Raw genomic sequence first — 20,490 nt, forward strand, 5'->3', positions numbered from 1 at the left:
ATGGTCAGTAAACCATTTACCAGTGGTTTTGGCACTGTGAGCAGGTGCCAGGTCGTGCTGAAAAACGAAATCTTCATCTCCATAAAGCTTTTCAGCAGATGGAAGCATGAAGTGCTCCAAAATCTCCTGATAGCTAGCTGCATTGACCCTGCCCTTGATAAAACACAGTGGACCAACACCAGCAGCTGACATGGCACCACAGACCATCACTGACTGTGGGTACTTGACACTGGACTTCAGGCATTTTGGCATTTCCTTCTCCCCAGTCTTCCTACAGACTCTGGCACCTTGATTTCCGAATGACATGCAAAATTTGCTTTCATCTGAAAAAAGTACTTTGGACCACTGAGCAACAGTCCAGTGCTGCTTCTCTGCAGCCCAGGTCAGGCGCTCTGCCACTGTTTCTGGTTCAAAAGCACACGCCTGTGCACGGTGGCTCTGGATGTTTCTACTCCAGACTCAGTCCACTGCTTCCGCAGGTCCCCCAAGGTCTGGAATCGGTCCTTCTCCACAATCTTCCTCAGGGTCCGGTCACATCTTCTCGTTGTGCAGCGTTTTTTTTGCCACACTTTTTCCTTCCCACAGACTTCCCACTGAGGTGCCTTGATACAGCACTCTGGGAACAGCCTATTCGTTCAGAAATTTCTTTCTGTGTCTTACCCTCTCGCTTGAGGGTGTCAATGATGGCCTTCTGGGTTAACCTCTTACCCATGATTGCGGTTTTGAGTAATGAACCAGGCTGGGAGTTTTTAAAAGCCTCAGGAATCTTTTGCAGGTGTTTAGAGTTAATTAGTTGATTCAGATGATTAGGTTAATAGCTCGTTTAGAGAACCTTTCATGATATGCTAATTTTTTGAGATAGGAATTTTGGGTTTTCATGAGCTGTATGCCAAAATCATCAGTATTAAAACAATAAAAAGACCTGAAATATTTCAGTTGGTGTGCAATGAATCTAAAATATATGAAAGTTTAATTTTTATCATTACATTATGGAAAATAATGAACTTTTATCACAATATGCTAATTTTTTGAGAAGGACCTGTATGTGTGTGTGTTTTAGTTATTATATTATTATTAGTTATTATATTATTATATTTTGTTGCATGTTTTTGTCATTTCTTATTCTTCTTCCTTTTTTTTTTTTTTTTTTTATCTATAACAGCCCTTACCTTGACAACATGAACCTTCAATTGTAAAACTCCCAAGCATATTTGCGACAGACATGCCAAAAAAAGGGGAGGCTGGGGGGTGGGGGCCAAAACAATACCTTCCTCCCTCATTCCAAAATCCATCTATCCATCTTTCCTCGGCGGCAGCATTATGCGTTTTGCTTCATTAGACTTGAATCTCATCTCCTTACTGTGTTCAGTGCCAGCCAGTGTAGCAGCCAATGGGGATATGCACATCGGGTTCAATGGCAGAGTTAATACACACTTAATACGCATGTCTGCTTCAGCCCCCCCCCACACACACATTATTCCACACAGCCATTAAACACAAAAACACAAACTAGAGTGAGTGAGGGACAGAAATCAGACTGGAGCATTCATGCAGGGTGAACAGTATATTTGTTTATATGTGTGTGGGATGTAGTAAGGAGGTAAATGTTGAAGAGATCAAATGAAATGTTTGGGTAATAAAAGGTATGAAAATAAACACCAATATGTAAACTGCGTGAGAGGGAGTGTGCACGAAACAGACATGAGGCCCCTGAGAGCGTAAAAGCGTCTGCTTTCATTACTTTTCAGAGGCTTTTAGTTTAATTGTGTTCTTATGGTACGTCTCTGGTGAACGGAGGGGTTTGCTGAAGGATAAAAGTCTGCTTGCTCTCCATCTCCCACTGAGAATTGTGTGGGAAGAAAATCTGAAACTATTTTTTTTTTTCTTTTTTACCGAAACTCAGATTAACTACTTAGATAAATTACCTCTCAAATATCAACATTTTTAATATTCATTAAAAATTAAACAGTGTGCTAAATACTAGTTAAAATGGCGGCCTACTGTTTTACAGTAGCTTTGCTTCCGGAAGTTTTTCCCATTCATTTTCTCCAGAGGCATTAAAAAGACGTTTCAATATAAAAAACATGAACTAACTAACCAGATCCAAAATGGGTCACATCACAACCCTAGATGTGAAGTGAAAACAGTATTTGAGTACTGCCAGTTCTGTTTATCATGCATATCAAAAACACATAAGATGAATTTACATATATATTTAAATATATTCTAAGCTTACACTGTAAAAAAAAAAAAAAAAAAAAAAAAAAAAAAAAAATTTTTTTGCATTTGATTAAAACTCAAATCGCACATATTGCCTCATGATAAATTCAAATATATATTTACTTATCTATCCTGGTCACATTTTTGCCAAGTCTGTGGTTTTCCCGCAGAATTGGGCTACTTTAGCAATGTTTCTGCGTGTTTTTTTTTTTTTTTCATGTCTGCGGGTTTAAGCGACCACAAGAATGTGATATTTAGCCACTAAAATGCTAATTTTATCAAGAGAACCCTGCCATAAAATGTGTATTTACCCCCCAGAAAGCGATTTTTACCGGGGGACCCCCTCAAAAAGCAACTGAGCTAGTTTTGGGGTAGTTTTGAGTAGCAATTAGGCAGGTTTTGTTGTGAAAGCCTGGCAACCCTGCCTGGTCAGCTCTTGGGCACAAACAGCACAATGCTAGTCAAGCAAACTTGTATGTTAGCAAACAACACTAAATTAACTAGCAGCATTTAATGGTGGAGTTCACATATTAACAGAAAAGTAACTTTTTTTTAACCTGGCACAGCATTTTAAAATCACTAAAGGTGAAAAACACAGCTGTGCATATTAGATCCTTACAGTACAGGGTGCTAACACAGAATGCTAACAAATTATTTTGGAGGCCTCGTAAGATTCTCATAACGTCAGCTTTGTGTATAAGATGAAAAGATCTTTGCGGGTCCATTATCCTCATTCTATCAGCTGTCTCAGCGAACACAAAAGATGTGAAGAGGTCAAAATCTTCTCTCAGATCTAGACTTTGACAACAGTCTTTCATTGCTGATGGACAGCACCACTTGCCAGAAGCCACGAGACTAGCGCCGTCAACAGAAAATGATCTACGGTTGTATTTATTCTGCGCCACTGACTGCCCTGCTGTAGTCTATACGTCTATTTAACTAACATGCGCACCCAAAGAGATAAACAACCGCTGCTCTCTCCACATCCCTCTCCATACATCTCTGTCCCTTCCCCTTTCCAGAACTGTCTCATCCGCCACCTTCTCTCTCTCGCTTTACGTCACTTTCTATCAGTTTATCTCTTTCCCTTTCCCTTAAATATCCATCCATCTCTTGTTCCATCACAAGGCCACAGTATCCTCTATTCATCATAGAAACAGCCCTGTCTGAGGGCATCTATCTGATGTGCGCGTTGAGACAAGTGACAAATCAAATGTTCATATATTGAGCCAAAGCTGAGACATAATAAGAGGGAGGAGACGGATGTGAGAAACTGTAAAACTCCAACTATTAAAAGAGGGAATTGCCTTTTTGATAAACTCGTCACAACTTTCAGTACTGAGGATGTAGGACTAGTCCTGGTCTTCACTAGAAAAATAAGTGACGTCATGTTTTGAAAAAATAAACAAATAAAAAATAAAGACATTTAAGCATAAATTGTAATGACAAAATGAAACCATTTTATAAAAGTATAAACATTTTAATTATTATAACAAATTTAGGAAATCTCTCTTTCTCTCTCTATATATATATTTTGTGAGTGTGTGTGTGTGTATTTAAAATTAATATATAATTATTAAAAAAATATCCTGCATTTTTAATCTGTAAATTATGGTTTTAAAGATGAAAGTTTTATTTTAGTCCTGACCTTCAGTACCTAATATCCTGAGCTGTGATGGAAAAGAGAGCATAGCAAGCCAATAGTTTGGAATTATATATATATATATATACAGGTGCTGGTCATATAATTAGAATATCATCAAAAAGTTGATTTCATCAATTTCATTCAAAAAGTGAAACTTGTATATTATATTCATTCATTACACACAGACTGATATATTTCAAATGTTTATTTCTTTTAATTTTGATGATTATAACTGACAACTAAGGAAAATCCCAAATTCAGTATCTCAGAAAATTAGAATATAACTTAAGATTAATACAAAGAAAGGATTTTTAGAAATCTTGGCCAACTAAAAAGTATAGAAATGAAAAGAATGAGCATGTACAGCACTCAAAACTTAGTTGGGGCTCCTTTTGCCTGAATTACTGCAGCAATGCAATGCGGCGTGGCATGGAGTCGATCAGTCTGTGGCACTGCTCAGGTGTTATGAGAGCCCAGGTTGTTCTGATAGTGGCCTTCAGCTCTTCTGCATTCTTGGGTCTGGCATATCGCATCTTCCTCTTCCCAATACCCCACAGATTTTCTATGGGGTTAAGGTCAAGTGAGTTTGCTGGCCAATTAAGAACAGGGATACCATGGTCCTTAAACCAGGTACTGGAAGCTTTGGCACTGTGTGCAGGTGCCAAGTCCTGTTGGCAAATGAAATCTGCATCTCCATAAAGTTGGTCAGCGGCAGGAAGCATGAAGTGCTCTAAATCTTCCTGGTATTCGGCTGTGTTGACCTTGGACCTCAGAAAACACAGTGGACCAACATCAGCGGATGACATGGCACCACAAACCATCACTGACTGTGGAAACTTTAGATTGGACCTCAAGAAATGTGGATTGTGTGCCTCTCCTCTCTTTCTCCAGACTCTGGGACTCTGATATCCAAAGGAAATGCAAAATTTACTTTCATCAGAGCACATAACTTTGGACTACTCAGCAGCAGTCCTGTCCTTTTTGAAGAGAGATGCTTCTGACGCTGTCTGTTGTTCAAGAGTGGCTTGACACAAGGAATCCGACAGCTGAAACCCATGTCCTTGCATACATCTTTGTGTAGTGGTTCTTGAAGTACTGACTCCAGCTGCAGTCCACTCTTTGTGAATCTCCCCCACATTTCTGAATGGGTTTTGTTTCACAACCCTCTCCAGGGTGCAGTTATCCCTATTGCCTGTACACTTTTTTTCTACCACATCTTTTTCCTTCCCTTCGCCTCTCTATTAATGTGCTTGGACACAGAGCTCTGTGAACAGCCAGCCTCTTTTGCAATGACCTTTTGTGTCTTGCCCTCCTTGTGCAAGGTGTCAATGGTCATCTTTTGGATAACTGTTAAGTCAGCAGTCTTCCCCATGATTGTGTAGCCTACAGAACTAGACTGAGAGACCATTTAAAGGCTTTGCAGGTGTTTTGAGTTAATTAACTGATTAGAGTGTGGCACCAGGTGTCTTCAATATTGAACCTTTTCACAATATTCTAATTTTCTGAGATACTGAATTTGGGATTTTCCTTAGTTGTCAGTTATAAACATAAAAATTAAAAGAAAAAAACATTTGAAATATATCAGTATACAAGTAACAAATAAATAAAATAAACAATTAAAAATCAACTAATTGAATAAATTAAAATAATAAAACCATCAATGATATTCTTATTATATGACCAGCACCTGTATATTAATTTTTTTTTTTTTTGAAGAAGTCTCTTACCAAGGTTGCATTTATTTGTGAAATACTACTACAGTTTAAAATACCTATTTTCTATTTGAATATATATAAAATGTAATTTACTTCCATGATGGCAAAGCTGAATGTTTTAGCAGCTATTATTCTAGGCTTCAGTGTCACTATCTTACAAAAATCATTCTAATAATGAACTCTAACAGCCAATATGGCTGATAAGTGGTACAATTTGCCTTAAAATGGACTTTGGTCAAAGATATAGTATTTATCTGACAGAAAATGCAGCAAGATGGTATGTGCACCTGTTTATAACGTGCCCTTTTAGCAGTATCAGACGTAATTGTGTTCCTCTGTTTTCACACCACAATAACCCACTCGTCCTCCCTCTCTCCATCTTTTTAGTCTCGACAGCCAGTGCACAAGTCCATCCATCCATCTCCTCCTCACGCCGGCTTTCTCTGGGAGAGCGACAGAGACCTGTTTGTAGAGTTGACCCGCTGCAACCCTTTATTCAATAAAAGAGACAGAGTGATGGAGAGAGAGACGGAGGACTGGTGAATGGCCATTTGTGCTCTCGTATCTATCGATCAATAGATGTTGTATTGATCTCACAGTATAGCCACATAAATTGCACACTTGATTACAAATTGGATGCATGCAGCCTGAGGTTAAAATAAATAAGTAGTCTTGCAACAAAAAAAGCAAAAAAGGAATTGTGACAAAGTTACTGTGCTGGATGTCTCAGAAAAGTGGTTCATAACTGAATGGGTTCAGAAACCTTGAGGAAGGTTCTCATAATGCCAGAACTGAACCATCAATACACAAACAAACACTTCATTCCACACACCCAAGGACGACGCACACACACAGTTTTACGAGCTTACCTGCACGCATGACAGCACACATCTTTATAAGCACACCCTTCATGCCACACAAACATGAAGCTATACAAAAACAAACAAACACAAAACGCACATATTCCACCCACAGGGGATTATACGGGCCATGCGTATCTAATATTCGGAAGAGCTTTTTCCCTGAGTCTTGTTAAACAGAGCAGAGAAAGTATTAGAATTTTAAGAGGCTTTGAGAAGAAAAAAACTCAATTAGAAGCATCTCAGGATGTACTTGGGAGGGGAAAAGGGGAAAAAAGGAAAAAAAAACGCCACCCAGTACCACCTTCTTTTCATATCTAATACACTGGTTAGCTCTTCAGACCTGTTATATGAAACAGCCTGCAGGTACCATCTAGAAAACACTTCAGCCAAGCTTATTGCGAGGAGTTTGCAACTGGTAGCCGGTGACCCGAGTCCCATTAGCAGGAAGAAAAATGGGACTCTTAAAAATGGTTAAGCATGAGATTTGTTCATGCTTTTGCTTAATATACAGTGGGGTCCAAAAGTCCACATTGAAAATCTGTGACTAAAAAAAATCTTATTTAAAGTTTTAGGATGTTGAATTATTTAAAACAAAGAAATATTATGAGGTACAAAAGAGAAGAAAGACTTGGCATTGTATCTAGGTCACTTATCATATTGTTATGCACATCATTTTTCAGTTGTAATGAAACTAGTGGTCTTTTGGTCCCAACTGTATATGTTGTATATTACAAAATGGGTAGTTAGAGTACTTGCATCTGATTGGTCAATTCAACATCAATTATGTCAAGAACTATAGGCCTGTTCACACCAAGTAAGATGACAATAACTCTACGTTTTTAATATTGGTTCAGTTACAATAAGAAATCTATATCACAGGTAAACTGATAACGACAATGAGAAACAATACTGTTGGAACCACTTTCAGAATGTTTTTCCAGCTGATGAATGATAAAAACACTGACAGCCAAACAGAATCCACTCAACTCTAAAGAGCTGTTAAAGCACTAGACAACATAACTGCAATACATGAATCAGCATGCTATCGTCCATTGACGTGGACAATAATACAGTTATCGTTAGTTACAGTTATCTTTAAAGTTATCATTTTTGGTGTGAACGAGCCTTATATCTTTAAGCAGAAGGATGCCACTTAATGAATTCTGATTTGCTAATAGTAGAAAAGTGTATAGTATAGTACTATAGGTGAATCAGTACAGATTATGTTATGGTAAACACACACACACACACACACACACACACATACTAACAAATAGATTCTGGCAAATGACATCTGTGAACCTATGAATAAATGCTATTTAGCTTTTTTAAATCCAACTTTTGGTGTTAAAAAAGGGTCATTTTTGGAAGTCTGATCAAAATGAGCCAAGAGGAAAATGTTAATCACAAGTGATATTACTTACGGCCCACTAGTCACACGTGGAAATGGAAGGTCAAGTTGAGAGCACTGCATTGCAGGATACAGTTTGCCACTCAGTGTGTCCTGCTGTATGCTACGTGTTTGGCAGCATAATAAATCATTGGAGTATTTCATAAATAAAGTGCATATGAATATAACAAAGTACACATACTGAAAAAGTAGTAAAGAAGTATGACTTTCTGCAAAGAGACTAAGACCCCATTTACACTGCATGGTTCAAGTGACCCAATTCCGATTTTTTCCTCTCATGTGGCACAGATCGGATATGACCGGTGAACGTGTAAGCAGGAAAAAACCGCATGGATTCCGATTTTCTCAGATCGGATTCAGGCCTCATTCATATGTGGTAATAAATCGGATATGAATCGGATACGTGCATTTGTGTGTGCCATGTAAGCAGACAAATCGGATATTCCCCAGTAAATGCGAGTCGTACGTCATTAAAAAAGTGACGTCAACTCAGGTGGACGCCACCAACTGAGATCACATGACTTATTATAGGCGTGATAGAGGACGAAGGATACACACAGTGGAGCAATGCGGATGTTTCATGTCTTTTAAGTCTTTGGGGCGAAGAGACAGTGCAGGCAAAAATGCAGGGTTGTTACAGAAATAAATAAGTTTGAAGACATTTCACGAGATATGGGGAGGCACGGTTTAAGCGCTTTTTTTCTTCCCGCCGTACGAGACCAATGTTTTGCTGATTTTTTTTTTGTTGACTTTTCAATATATTATGGAAAGCAAAACACTGTATAATTTTATTTGCATCTGCATCCATTGTATTTCGTGCTGTTTTACTTCCTTTTTTTCCGAGTCAGAACGTCTACGTTTGGTAGTTTCAGCAGTGTATAGTGTAAATGCAAAAATCGGATACGGGTCACTTTTTAAAAGATGATGTAGGGCGGGTCGTCAAAAAAAATCGGATATAGTCAAGAAAATCGGATTTGGGCATCAAGACCTGCAGTGTAAATGCAGCCTAAGACCTGCGTTGTAGTGCCTGGACAACTCATTAGTAAAATTGTATGTCAGGTTAATAAGCCTTTAATGGAAAAATTCACCCTGAAATGAAAATATGCATAATTTGCTCTCCCTCAAGTTTTCCCAAACCTGTATGAATTTCATTCTTTCTGCTGAAAACAAAAGAAGATATTTTGAAGAATGCTGGTAACCAAACTGTTGATGGTAGCCATCGTCTTCCATAGTATTTTCTGTCATACCATGTAAGTCAAGGGCTACTGTCAACTGTTTGTTTACCAAAATTCTTCAAAATATCTTTAGTTTTCAGCAGAAGAAAGAAACTCATACAGGTTTGGGAAAACTTGAGGGAGAGCAAATCATGCCTACTTTCATTTTTGGGCAAGCTATCCCTTTAAGTTGTACTTAATACAACTTAGTAACAATCTTAGTATTATATATATATATAAATATGATGGTTCTAAGTGCTAAAAAAGAAAGCCTTTTTAGCACTTAGAACCATCCACTATGCCAAATCATTTTCTATTGGTAATAGAAATCTGGTTACTTGTCTACCAATTTTTGTGAGCATAAACAGAACTTAATTGAGATTTGGTGCTTTTTTTTTTTTTTTTTACAAACAAGATTAAACCACATATGAAGTTCTTTTTATGGAAGCAAAAACCTTGTATGCTGTCAGTCGGACAGGCTTTTATTTAATTATATATATATATATATATATATATATATATATAGCCAATTCTCATTCTTTACATTGTAAAATTCCCACAATTACTTGTTACAAAAAGAAAAAGAAAAACACAAATGCAGACATGTTTGTGTTTTTTGGGGCTTTTTTTTCATACAGAAAGCCTGGATTCAAATACACAAGTGCTACAAGGAGGAAAAATCCCAAATGAACATCACAAGGAAAAATAAAAATAAAAATAAAAAAAATTAATAAGCATTTCCCCAGTTTTACTCTCCTCATTGGATTTGTCAATTTATTCGCCCTGTAAAATGAGACCAAACCAAGACCATCTGAACTTCTCCATTTGGAAGCCAGGTTAGCTTATGGGTTGTAAGTAAAAGTTCATGGCAAGTCCTGTTTAAATTTCTCAAGAAACAGTGGACAGTTCTGGAAAAAGCTGTTTGTTGTCACACAGGATTCATAAAGTCACACAGGAATCTACTGAACGCTGATGTCGTCATTACGAAGACACATGCTACCTACTGATGAGTTCAACAATAACAGAGTTTGTCCTCTATTCCTGTTCAGAGAAAAATCCCTCCATCCATGACTGTAAAGGCGAATGTCTATCGGTCTATCGGGAGGGATGAAGCGGAGATGGAGAACCGGTTCACACAGTGAAGGAGAGCACACAGTAGTGCCAGTGGAAAGAGTTATGTAAAAAGTCCAGCCTTAATCCATCTCACATTTAACTGCCCAACCAAAAGCTCAACCTTGATCCATCCGCCCATGCTCAAGAATCCATGGTCCAACAGAATCACAGAAACTCTGGGATAGATGGCCGGACTAGTGCAGAGATTGGCCACGTTTTTGGGCAGGGTTCAACCTGTGGCAGCCTCCACTCTCCCCAACACTGAGAAACCCGACGGTAGGGCAGCAGAGGGGTCTGTCCGGATAACGTGAAGGGAGGGGCAGGTCAACAGCTGGTTTAGGCATCTAAAGGGACAGAGCTTGGTGGGCGGGTGTGAATCTAAAATAGCGCTCGCCCCCCCCCTTTGTAGGCAGTTGTGTGAGTGTATGTAGGTGTGCGGGTTAGGTAACGGTAAGGGACAGCACTAAGACTGTTTGAGGCGTTTGCGAGGAGGGCCCAGGAAAGGGCACTGGGCGGAGGCCAGGGAACGATACGCCTCTGCAACCAGGTGAGGATGGGACGCCACCATTGACTTCCACCCTGAGGTCTCCATCACATCAGACGCATGGCTAGGAGGGAGAGAAAGAAAGAGAGACACATTGAGAGCACAATCCTCTTCGCTGAGCTCAGCACCCCGAGGGCACTCGCACTGCACTATCACGCACACCAAAAAATGGCCTTTAACGACATTTACCCAGAGTGTGTTTGTGTGTGAGACGCTGACCTCCCCCTAACCCCACTATACTGTTGCCCCCAAACACTTGGCATTAATTGCAGCATTTGCTCGCAGTGTCGACAGCAGGCCTTGAGGGCAGATGCCCGGTCTACTTTCCCCAACACCAAAAGGTCACCGAACGGTCAACCATCCACAAAGAACAGGTTACAAACACAAGCTTTCCAAAATAACTTGGACGTAAACAAGGGGGAGGTGGGGGAGAAGCAAAAACAGCTTGTATATGTATGAAAAGGCTTGTGTTTATAAATGATAACATTAAATGATTAAATGATAATGATAATGTCCTGGCTGATAACCTGTCATAACTAACACAATTTTTTAGTCTAAATAAATTAAAAATAAACACTGAAAACTAAAATCAATTATTTTAAATGATGACTCGAATGAATTTGGACATCATAACATTTTTAAGGTCCAATTCTTGCTATTAACAAGTTATTAACTATGACTTGTGCCTCAGTAAACTGATGTAAGATAACAGCAAAGGTAACACATTTGAACATGGAAACAAGCATGCACTATTAAATATTCAATATCAAAAGCAATCAATTAGAAACATCTCCCGAAAATATTTTCTAGAAGTCTTTGTGCATTTTCTTGTTTGGTTTCGCGTTTCTCAGTTTTTGTGAAGATGCACAGCAATTACTTTGTGTGATTTGGTGCAAAGTACTTTTTATTTTTAACCAAACAAGATTAAGCACTGTATGAAATGTCGTTTATAGAACCAAAACCCTGTGTGCTGTATGTTGGACAGGCTTTTATTTAAATTAAAAAGTTCACACACATTTGTATGTGGAACCGAAAAACAACCAGACCATAAGAGTCATTGGTTCTGGACTACAATGGCCATGCTGCATGTTTGCTACTGTATTCAAAAACCAAGGACAACTCAATAGAAAACTTCTCTATTTTCATTGTATTGTTTTGACCTTTTTAATTTGTAAAATTTCTCTCTTTTTTCTGAGCAGTGGGGATACTCCCGCTAGCAGTCATTGTCCTGTGATGGCTGGACAGAGTCTGGCGCTGTGGGAAAACTGCTGCACTCTGACACTAGACTCCTATGTGCAGGAATAAAACCATTTGAGAAGAGAAAGATGAGCACATAAACCAATAACATAAGCAGCAAAAATGAGTGCAGGAAAAGAAGGGCAGAGAGGACGAATCAGTTTGGGAGGGGGTGCTGGTGTGCATGTTTATTATTGTTATTGATCTCCCTCTGTCTCTGCTGTTGTTGTGGCGGTGGGTGTTTTGTATAGAGATGGGGAAAGAGAGAGCTGAAATGAGATGGCCACAGTCCAGTTTAATGCCAGCCAAGTTACTGCCAACCACGAAATGAACTCAAAATTACACCGTCCAATAAAGCTGCTGCAAAGAGACTGAACAAGCTAGTAAAATAAAATCTATCTATCTATTGTATTTTATTATTTTATTTATTTTATTTTTTGGGGGGTGGGGCAAGTAAAATCTGAACTACTAGCTTGACCACTCACTAGTTGATGAAGTCGACAGCCTGTGTCTTCAGCTGGTCAGCGCTGTGCAGGTCGGCCAAGATCAGAATCTCTGCTGCGTTTTCCACAGACAGACTGGTGCACAAAGCATCTTCACACATCACCTTCAGCCGCTCTAGAGCATACTAAAGACAGAGAGATTGCACTTCAGTAAAAATGTGTGTCTGTGAGCTTGTGTTGTCAAAACAAAGCGGATGTTGCATTGCTGTTGGCAGATATTGGCTCTGTTTTAAAATGTGATTAGCATTTTTGCTAGCTGCTGAAGCTTACGACACATGTACATTCTGGTCATTTTTTGTTGGCGTGTCTGCCAAGAAAATAAATGTAATTTGAATGCAATAGTGTGAAGAAGAACAACAAAAAAAAATATGTTGTCACTAAATGTCAAATACATTGACATTTAATACAAAAAGACAAAAAAAATTGTATATATATATAAATATATATATATATATACACACACACATTTTTGTTCTTAGATGAGAAGAAGAAATGCTGTTTGGCATGTATTCAGCTGAATGTGGTGCTTGTGTGCGAGCATTACTCACCTTGTCAGCAGCAGCGAGCAGGTCATCAGCCATCTTGTCCAGGTTGGGTGCTTTGCCCGTGTAGATGAAGAACATCATCTCTTTAAAGACCTCAGCCTCCACGTCGTTTATCTCAACTCGGTTCTAGACAACAAATCACATCAGGACCCTGTCAATCACACAGTCAGTCTCATAGAACGTCAGGTCAGAAAACCCCCAAGACTCCTCAAATTCCACAGACTCTCTTTACACATGTGCTAATCAACAACGTTTTACCTAAAACGCAGAGGCAAACTATGTTTGGAACTTGATGGATGAACCCAAAGTGAAGTATTATTATTAGACAAAGTCAACTGACTGCGCTTCTGGAGGTGTTAAAATGTGATGTAATTGGAACTGATGCAGTTCAGGTTGTTGAAACTGCTGTAAAAGCATAACGTGTAATTGTGTCAGAGTCTGGCCTTTCCTCTCATGAGCTCCTGCGGTGTCCCTTCAGCACCCTACACCAGTGGTGTAATGTAACAAAGTAATAATACTTTGTTACAGTACTTAAGTATTTTTTGAGAGTATCTGTACTTTGCTTGAGTTTTTATATTTCAGCCAACTTTTACTTTTACTTCACTACATTTCCTAATTAAAATTTATACTTTTACTCCGATACATTTCCCCAAAGTATATTCGTTACTTACTACAAAATAGTAAGAAGGCAGAAGAACACGGACTGCAGGAAAGCAGGTTTGATGAATCAGTGGTCTGGCGTCTGCAAGTTAGACTCCTAAAAACACCTTTGCTCATGTGCAAACAAGTGCGTGCAGAACAGCGGATGATTCATTTTCCACTGAAGTTGAATCATCTGTGATAATATGGTAAGTGTTATCACCAAATCACACACAGAGACAATACACGCTTATAATGATTTACATAATTTAACATGGTTAACAATCTATATCATGCAAAGAGCACCGTTTTACTGCAGATATCAGCATAAACATTAAATAATAATTTTATAAATGTTCAGTAAAGCAATAAGTGATTTACATTTTAGACATATTATTGCTTGTTTTTGCTCCATTTTGCCAACGAAAATAGTTTCAAACGAAGATCACAGCACTGTTTTGCGTCTCTGAGCAATGGACGGTGTTTACTTATTGAATTAATCAGTTTTTTGAAGGAACTGGTTGATAAAAATGATTCAGTGATCACTCATTAACACGGTCAAATGCTTTGTTTCTGAATGAATCAGCCGTTTTTGAATGAATCGGTTGAATCCCAATGACTCACTCACTAACAGTCACTTGCTGCCACCTACTGGCGGTTTTAAATTCACATTTCGATGTTTTTTTTTTAATGTTTTAAATAATTTCAAATATCAGTATTCAACATTTTATGCTAAAAACAAAACATTAGGCTTATTTATGCATCTGTAACTGCAGTTTAAATGCATCCATGTCCCATCCGAGATACATTTAACTGTGTAAACACATCTAAATCCCATTTCAGATTAATATCACATAAACTTTCAATAAATTCAAAACACAATTTTGGTACTCAAGCTGCGCATGAGCATTTTCATATATATTTGTTTGCTTCTTTTCCATTTACTTGCACTTTTACTTTCAATACATTTAAGATTAAAAAAATACTTTTCATACTTAAGTACAATAAATATCACATACTTTAAGACTTTTACTCAAGTAATATTCTAAACGATGACTTCAACTTCTACCAAACTAATTTTCTGGCAAGATATCTGTAATTTTACTTGAGTATGGCTTTCAGGTACTTTATACACCACTGCCCTACACCAAACTCACACGGCCACTGACCTCCACCGTATGAGAGCATATGCACACACAAAAAGGACTCAAAAAAGCACATTAATGTCTAGCTCAGAAAGCCTCATTCCCTTTCTGTTCCTGCCCTGATCAATGTTCCAGAATGAGTGCTGTGAGAGTTTCTCTCTTCTGCCCAAGGCTGCTGGAGCACAAGCGCTTTGTTGATTGTCGTGCTGGTAACAAAGGCTTTTCCGTCCCGGCCCGTCCATCACAGCTAAACCAATTAATGCAGCAACTGTTAAGAAATCCACCCCACCCACAGACACAGAGACACAGCAAGGTCAACTGAAAAAGTTCACTCAAAAGCAAACAGAACTATTTATTAAAGGCTATTACAGAAAATAAAAGTCTATGTAGCCTAAAGTTAACTGGGTGAAACTGAAGAGGCTCAGTCACGAAGAAAATTCAAGTTTGTGGTGATGCTTTTGCTTATTCAAATCTATGACCAAAACTACACAAGTACAGGTTGCCAAACATGAAAATTTGACAACTCTTTAGATTGAGGAACACTATTCACTAGTTCACTATTCATTAGTTGCTTATTAGTATGCATTTTACAAGCATATCGGCTGTTTATTAGTACTTATAACACACATATTAATGTCTTATTCTGCATGACCCTACCCCATACCTAAACCTAACTACTACAACAACTACCTAACTTACTATCAATAAGCAGCAAACTAGGAGTTTATTGAGGGAAAACTTGTGTTCAGTCGTTTAAAGTATTACCGAAAACTCACTCATTATCATATAATTCCAAACATTACCATCCAAGTCAGTAAGATTTTAAGAAATTAATAATTTTATTCAGCAAGGACATGTTAAATTGATCAACTGCAACAGTAAATATTTATAATGTTGCAAAATATTTATATTTCAAATAAATGCCACTTTTAAACTTTCTATCCAAAGAATCCCCCCAAAATATCAGTTTCCATGAAAATATTAAGCAGCACAACTGTTTTCATTAATAATTATATGTCATGTGACACTGAAGATTGGAATAATGACTGCTGAAAATTCAGCTTTGCTATAAAAGGAATAAATTCCATTTTACAATATATTTAAATAGAAAACATTATTAAATTATAACAATTTAATACTTTTACAATATTACAGTTTAACTGTATTTTTAATCAAAGAAATGCAACCTTAGTGAGTGTAGGTGTATTAGTGAGTGTATTTGACTTCTGTGGAACACAAGAAGAGTTTATTTTTTTTCTGTCCATATATTGAAAGTCAAAGATGTTCAATATTATTTGCAGTTTCGGTCCTCAGTGATTTTCATTGTATGGACAAAACAGTCCTTTTGACATGATGTCTGCTATGGAGGCATCGCAAGTGATGAAGAATGCAGGCTTTCCACTGAGTTTTCTTGGTACCTAAAACATCTCCACACCACAAAAAAACAAAACAAAACAAAAAAAAACATCAAAAGCACTCCGGTCCACACCAGAAGCTCCAGTGTGAAAAATCACTGTAGTTCATGAGCAGGTTTTCAGAAGTCTGTTTTTATTTTATTTTATTTTTTTAGATGTAACAGGCAACTCAACTCTCTCTCTCTCTCTGATGAGACATTTCCTCTTAATTCTCTTTAGATTTTCTCTGTTGGAACATCAAATCCATCAATATTCTACAGACATCGCAGCCAAATCACTGAGACGCATCCATCATCTAAGCCTGACACACACACTGACACGTACATGTGGCCACACTCGCTTTTACACATGCTTATGCACAAACTGAGCCCCAGATCCCATCATTTATCTATTAAGCACACACACTCTCTCTCAACACTAAATTAAGCCTCACACATTTGCATGGATCTTTACAAAACTAAAAAGCCACAGAAGTAAAAGGAACAACAGGAAATCTCACTGCTCCACAAACCCCAAACGCAAGCACATCCTGTCCCAAAAAACAGTGCATGATGAAACTCTGGGAAAGGGGGTATACAACAGGAGGAGAGAGACAGAGGAATACTGGATCAGCAGATGGTGAAGCATGGGACTATCACTGATGATGATAAGAGGAAGAACAGGAAGTGTGTTAGGGGAAGTGTAAGCGGCAATCAATGCAAATAAGTGTCATTTTAGTATTATTTATATAATATTGGAGTTCTTAATATTTTGAATTAGTTACATTTTTATATTTTCAATGTGCTTTTTCCATTTTTTTATATTTACTTGTGGATCTAATTTATTTTAAGTTCTATTTTTTTTTTTGAGTACATTTTTGTATTTCAAACCTATTTGTAGATAGTTGTCAATGCAACATTTATGATTTACCTTTTTTATCTAAAATTTGTATTTTATTATTTATTACAGCTTTATTTTAATGAACAAAAACGATATTATTAGTTTTAACAATTGTTATTACCTATAACAACACTGCTGCAAATATATAAAATATATTCCACTAATTCCTTTTTTTTTGTAGTTAATGCATTCAGTTCCTTTTAAGGTGCAAGAATTGAGTTCATTACATGGATTACATTACAAAAATGAATGTCAAATTAAATAAATGGTATGAAATATTTCACTAATTGCAAGTGTTATCTTTTACAGTCCTAAAAATAACATACTGTCTTCAGTCCTCATTTAAATAGACGTGCAGCCCTCTCGATTTAACACACGCAATCTTTAACGCTTCTATGAACAAACTCCACTGCTCTGATTATATATCAGGCCTAACACAACTGCCATATTAAAAAGCCATGCAAGAAAAATGGCAAATAGTGATTTATGATCAGCTATTGAAAACAAGCAGGAAGATGGTACAGTTGAGCAATTCTGTAAATGCAGGGGTATTAGACCAAACACACAGCTGGACTGAAAATTAGGCCGCTGACAGGTAGGATGGATTTGAGTCCTACTGGGAGATAGCTAATATACTTAGAAACTAATAAACACTGCAGACAGGAAAACACTTGCATGAAAAACAACAGGCTGTGCATGAACATAAATGGTGTGAGGGCCTCTGTGATTGTGACGGTCTAAACGGATGGGAGTTGTATCACTGCTTCTGAAGTATGAGACAAAATGTGAGATAGAAGGGAAGAAAAATAAAAATAATTAAACCTCACCTTTTTACTCTCCTCCATCTCGTGTTCAAACATAGCACTGAATACTGGGGAGCGTGCTGTGAAAGTGAAAGAGAAAGAGTTTTTAATACACAACAAAAATCTGGTAATTATAATAGAGTGAAACGGCGACAGGACACTTTTTCAGTAGCCTTGTTTCCTAAAGTATTTTTCCCATTCATGTTCTCCAAAGGCAATTTCAAAATGTTCTTTGAAAAAGAGTTCATGCCATGAACCAGCTCAACAAGCTCTGAGATAAATCACAAAATTACAAACTTTGATATGAAGCAAAAAAAAAAAAAAAAAAAACAACTATAAAAACCTGAAAAGGAAAGCTACAATTCTGTCTACTCTTTTATATAAGGAAAGTACTTCTTTCATGAAGCTTGGCAAATGATGTAATCAATTCAATTTATTTGTAAAGTGCTTTTTTGTTAAATCATAAGAGGGATGGTGAACAAAGATTCTGAGGAAATGTTTCAGTGATCAACATCAAAAGCGAAGCATCTAACAGTTCCTCAGGCAACGTGTGCCTTGGTGCAACTGGCGATCCATTTGTCTGATTAACCCAGGGGATGATGGCGGCTCAGACCTCACACTCTCTGTTAAGTCAGAATATGGAGTCAGATCTGTCTAGGGCAACTTTAACTTGTTTAAAGGAGTGTGTGAAGTCTGGCACATTCTCTCCCTCACACACACACACATACAGTCTAATCACAGCTCAGACACCAGCCGATCAGCTCCGTCTCCACGGCGATTAATGAGCACTACTAGGTACAGCCAGATAACGAGGAATCCCGCCTCACCATGAGCGACAGCGGGAGAGAGAGAGAAGCTGCTTCTGAAACCTGAAAAATCCTGCCCTCTCAGGCAGAATACATTGCTAGGAAGGTATGCAAATATTAACTAACATCATGTCTAAGATACCTCTGTCTGGTCGATTTTTGAAGGAAGCACAGATGCTTCTTTCGCTGCCTATGATATCCCACAATCCTGCGCGTGTGGGGCGGTAGTTATATGTCTGACAGAGCTCACTGTTGAGTTCACTTCTCACTGTTGAAAACAGTGAAATAGTTTATACATTTACATTTCCAACTTATGATTCATTTTTAACAAGATAACGGCACTGCATTAAATATTGACTAGGTTATCTTTAAAGCTCACATGTATTTGTTCTTGAAATGTTAAAACCAGGTTCCTTAAAAGGTGGCTCTTTACTAAAAAGCTGTCTGCTAAGTGATTGATTGACTGAGCAATAAGACAGCTGTCTTTGGTTTTGAACACAGACACAGAGAAAGTAGACGGAGGGAGATTTATTTAGTGACACGGTTTCAACAATTTTAAAAATGTACAAATAAACTTGTCAATGGAATTTTTTTTTATGTGAATTTGTTGTGATTTTTTGTAATCTCGGCATATGTGAAAATGCATACAGGTGTGTGTTTTTCTCACTTTACCTGCCAGTATGGCTTTGTGTGCCTGAAACTCCTGCCCGGCGACACACAGCGAGCAGTCCGTGAATCTGGAATGTTCCCACAGTCCTCCCAGTTCATCTGCCAGCCGGCAGTCAGGAACCTTCACCATGTTCATGGTGTTCTGACCCGAGATGTTCACAGAGTCCTGCACCACACTCACCTAAACACACAAAAGCAAAAAGCAAATCCAAATCAGTGCTGTGCATGAAAATTTGTGAAAAGTAAATGTTGAGTAAATAATAATAATAATAATAAAATAAAAGATTTTTTTATTATAAAACACACATTTGCACTGTTATAATTACATACATTATGGATTAAATCAGCTATTACACACCCCGCTTATAGTAATGGCCATTAAACACACACACACACACATAAGCCAACCAAACTTTAAAGACACCAGATTCACGGTACTAGGTTAACTTTTATGTTTATTTTAAAGACACATTTAAGGACATCCATATGTGAGCCAATATGGTAGCTCCTGATCACAGTGGCTCAGGGGGGACACTACAACGACTGTTCAACAAGGGCAGCCGTCTAGTTATCTCTTAATTTACACAAATTGCCTCAATTTGTTACTGGTCTCTGTGTGTGAGCGTGTGTATGTTTGTGTGGCGGGCCACCATGCTGACTTGGCCACCTGTTCCCGCAGACGTAAGTAGGTTCATTTATCTCACTCCAGGAGTCACACAAACATGCTGAAATGCCACAGGTTCTCACACCAAGTTAATTGCCATATAAGGCACATTTCTTTAATGAGCAAAACTCCTCACAGACAAACCTCAAGACTGAAGGTATTTCAAGAACCTGTGAGCCGTCTACCTGTACAGCATCATAAGACAAGAACCGAATGTTCATTTCAAATTTGAAAAGTCTGTTAATGTAAATTTCTCTGCAAAATGATCTCAAAAATGCTCAAAGGTGAAGCGTCTGAGGTAAAATCAGGGATTATGAGCTGACAAGAGTGAAATGACACAAAAGAAAAGTGAAAGGGAGTGAGAATGAGATTGAGTATGACACACAGGAAGAGGGTAAAAGAGCACCACAAACAGGAAATTAAATGTCAAGGACCCTTGTATGTTCTTAATGGAGGAGCAG

The 20,490-nt window shown here is 37.9% G+C and overlaps 1 protein-coding gene across 4 annotated transcripts in view; it reads right to left on the reverse strand.

The window, feature by feature from the left end:
• Positions 1 to 9,674: 9,674 nt before the first annotated feature.
• Positions 9,675 to 20,490, reverse strand: part of LOC109085817 (speckle-type POZ protein) — a 60,129-nt gene continuing 49,313 nt past the window's right edge. For all 4 annotated transcript variants that reach the window (XM_042727619.1, XM_042727600.1, XM_042727608.1 and 1 more), the window contains 5 exons: positions 19,369 to 19,546; positions 17,915 to 17,970; positions 13,013 to 13,135; positions 12,447 to 12,589; positions 9,675 to 10,789 (listed from right to left, as the gene is read on the reverse strand). In XM_042727619.1, the coding sequence (XP_042583553.1) occupies positions 10,645 to 10,789; positions 12,447 to 12,589; positions 13,013 to 13,135; positions 17,915 to 17,970; positions 19,369 to 19,546 (645 nt within the window). In that variant the 3' untranslated portion in view covers positions 9,675 to 10,644. The remainder of the gene's footprint in view (positions 10,790 to 12,446; positions 12,590 to 13,012; positions 13,136 to 17,914; positions 17,971 to 19,368; positions 19,547 to 20,490) is intronic.

Source organism: Cyprinus carpio, chromosome A3, assembly GCF_018340385.1.
Source record: "Cyprinus carpio isolate SPL01 chromosome A3, ASM1834038v1, whole genome shotgun sequence".
NCBI lineage: Eukaryota > Metazoa > Chordata > Actinopteri > Cypriniformes > Cyprinidae > Cyprinus > Cyprinus carpio.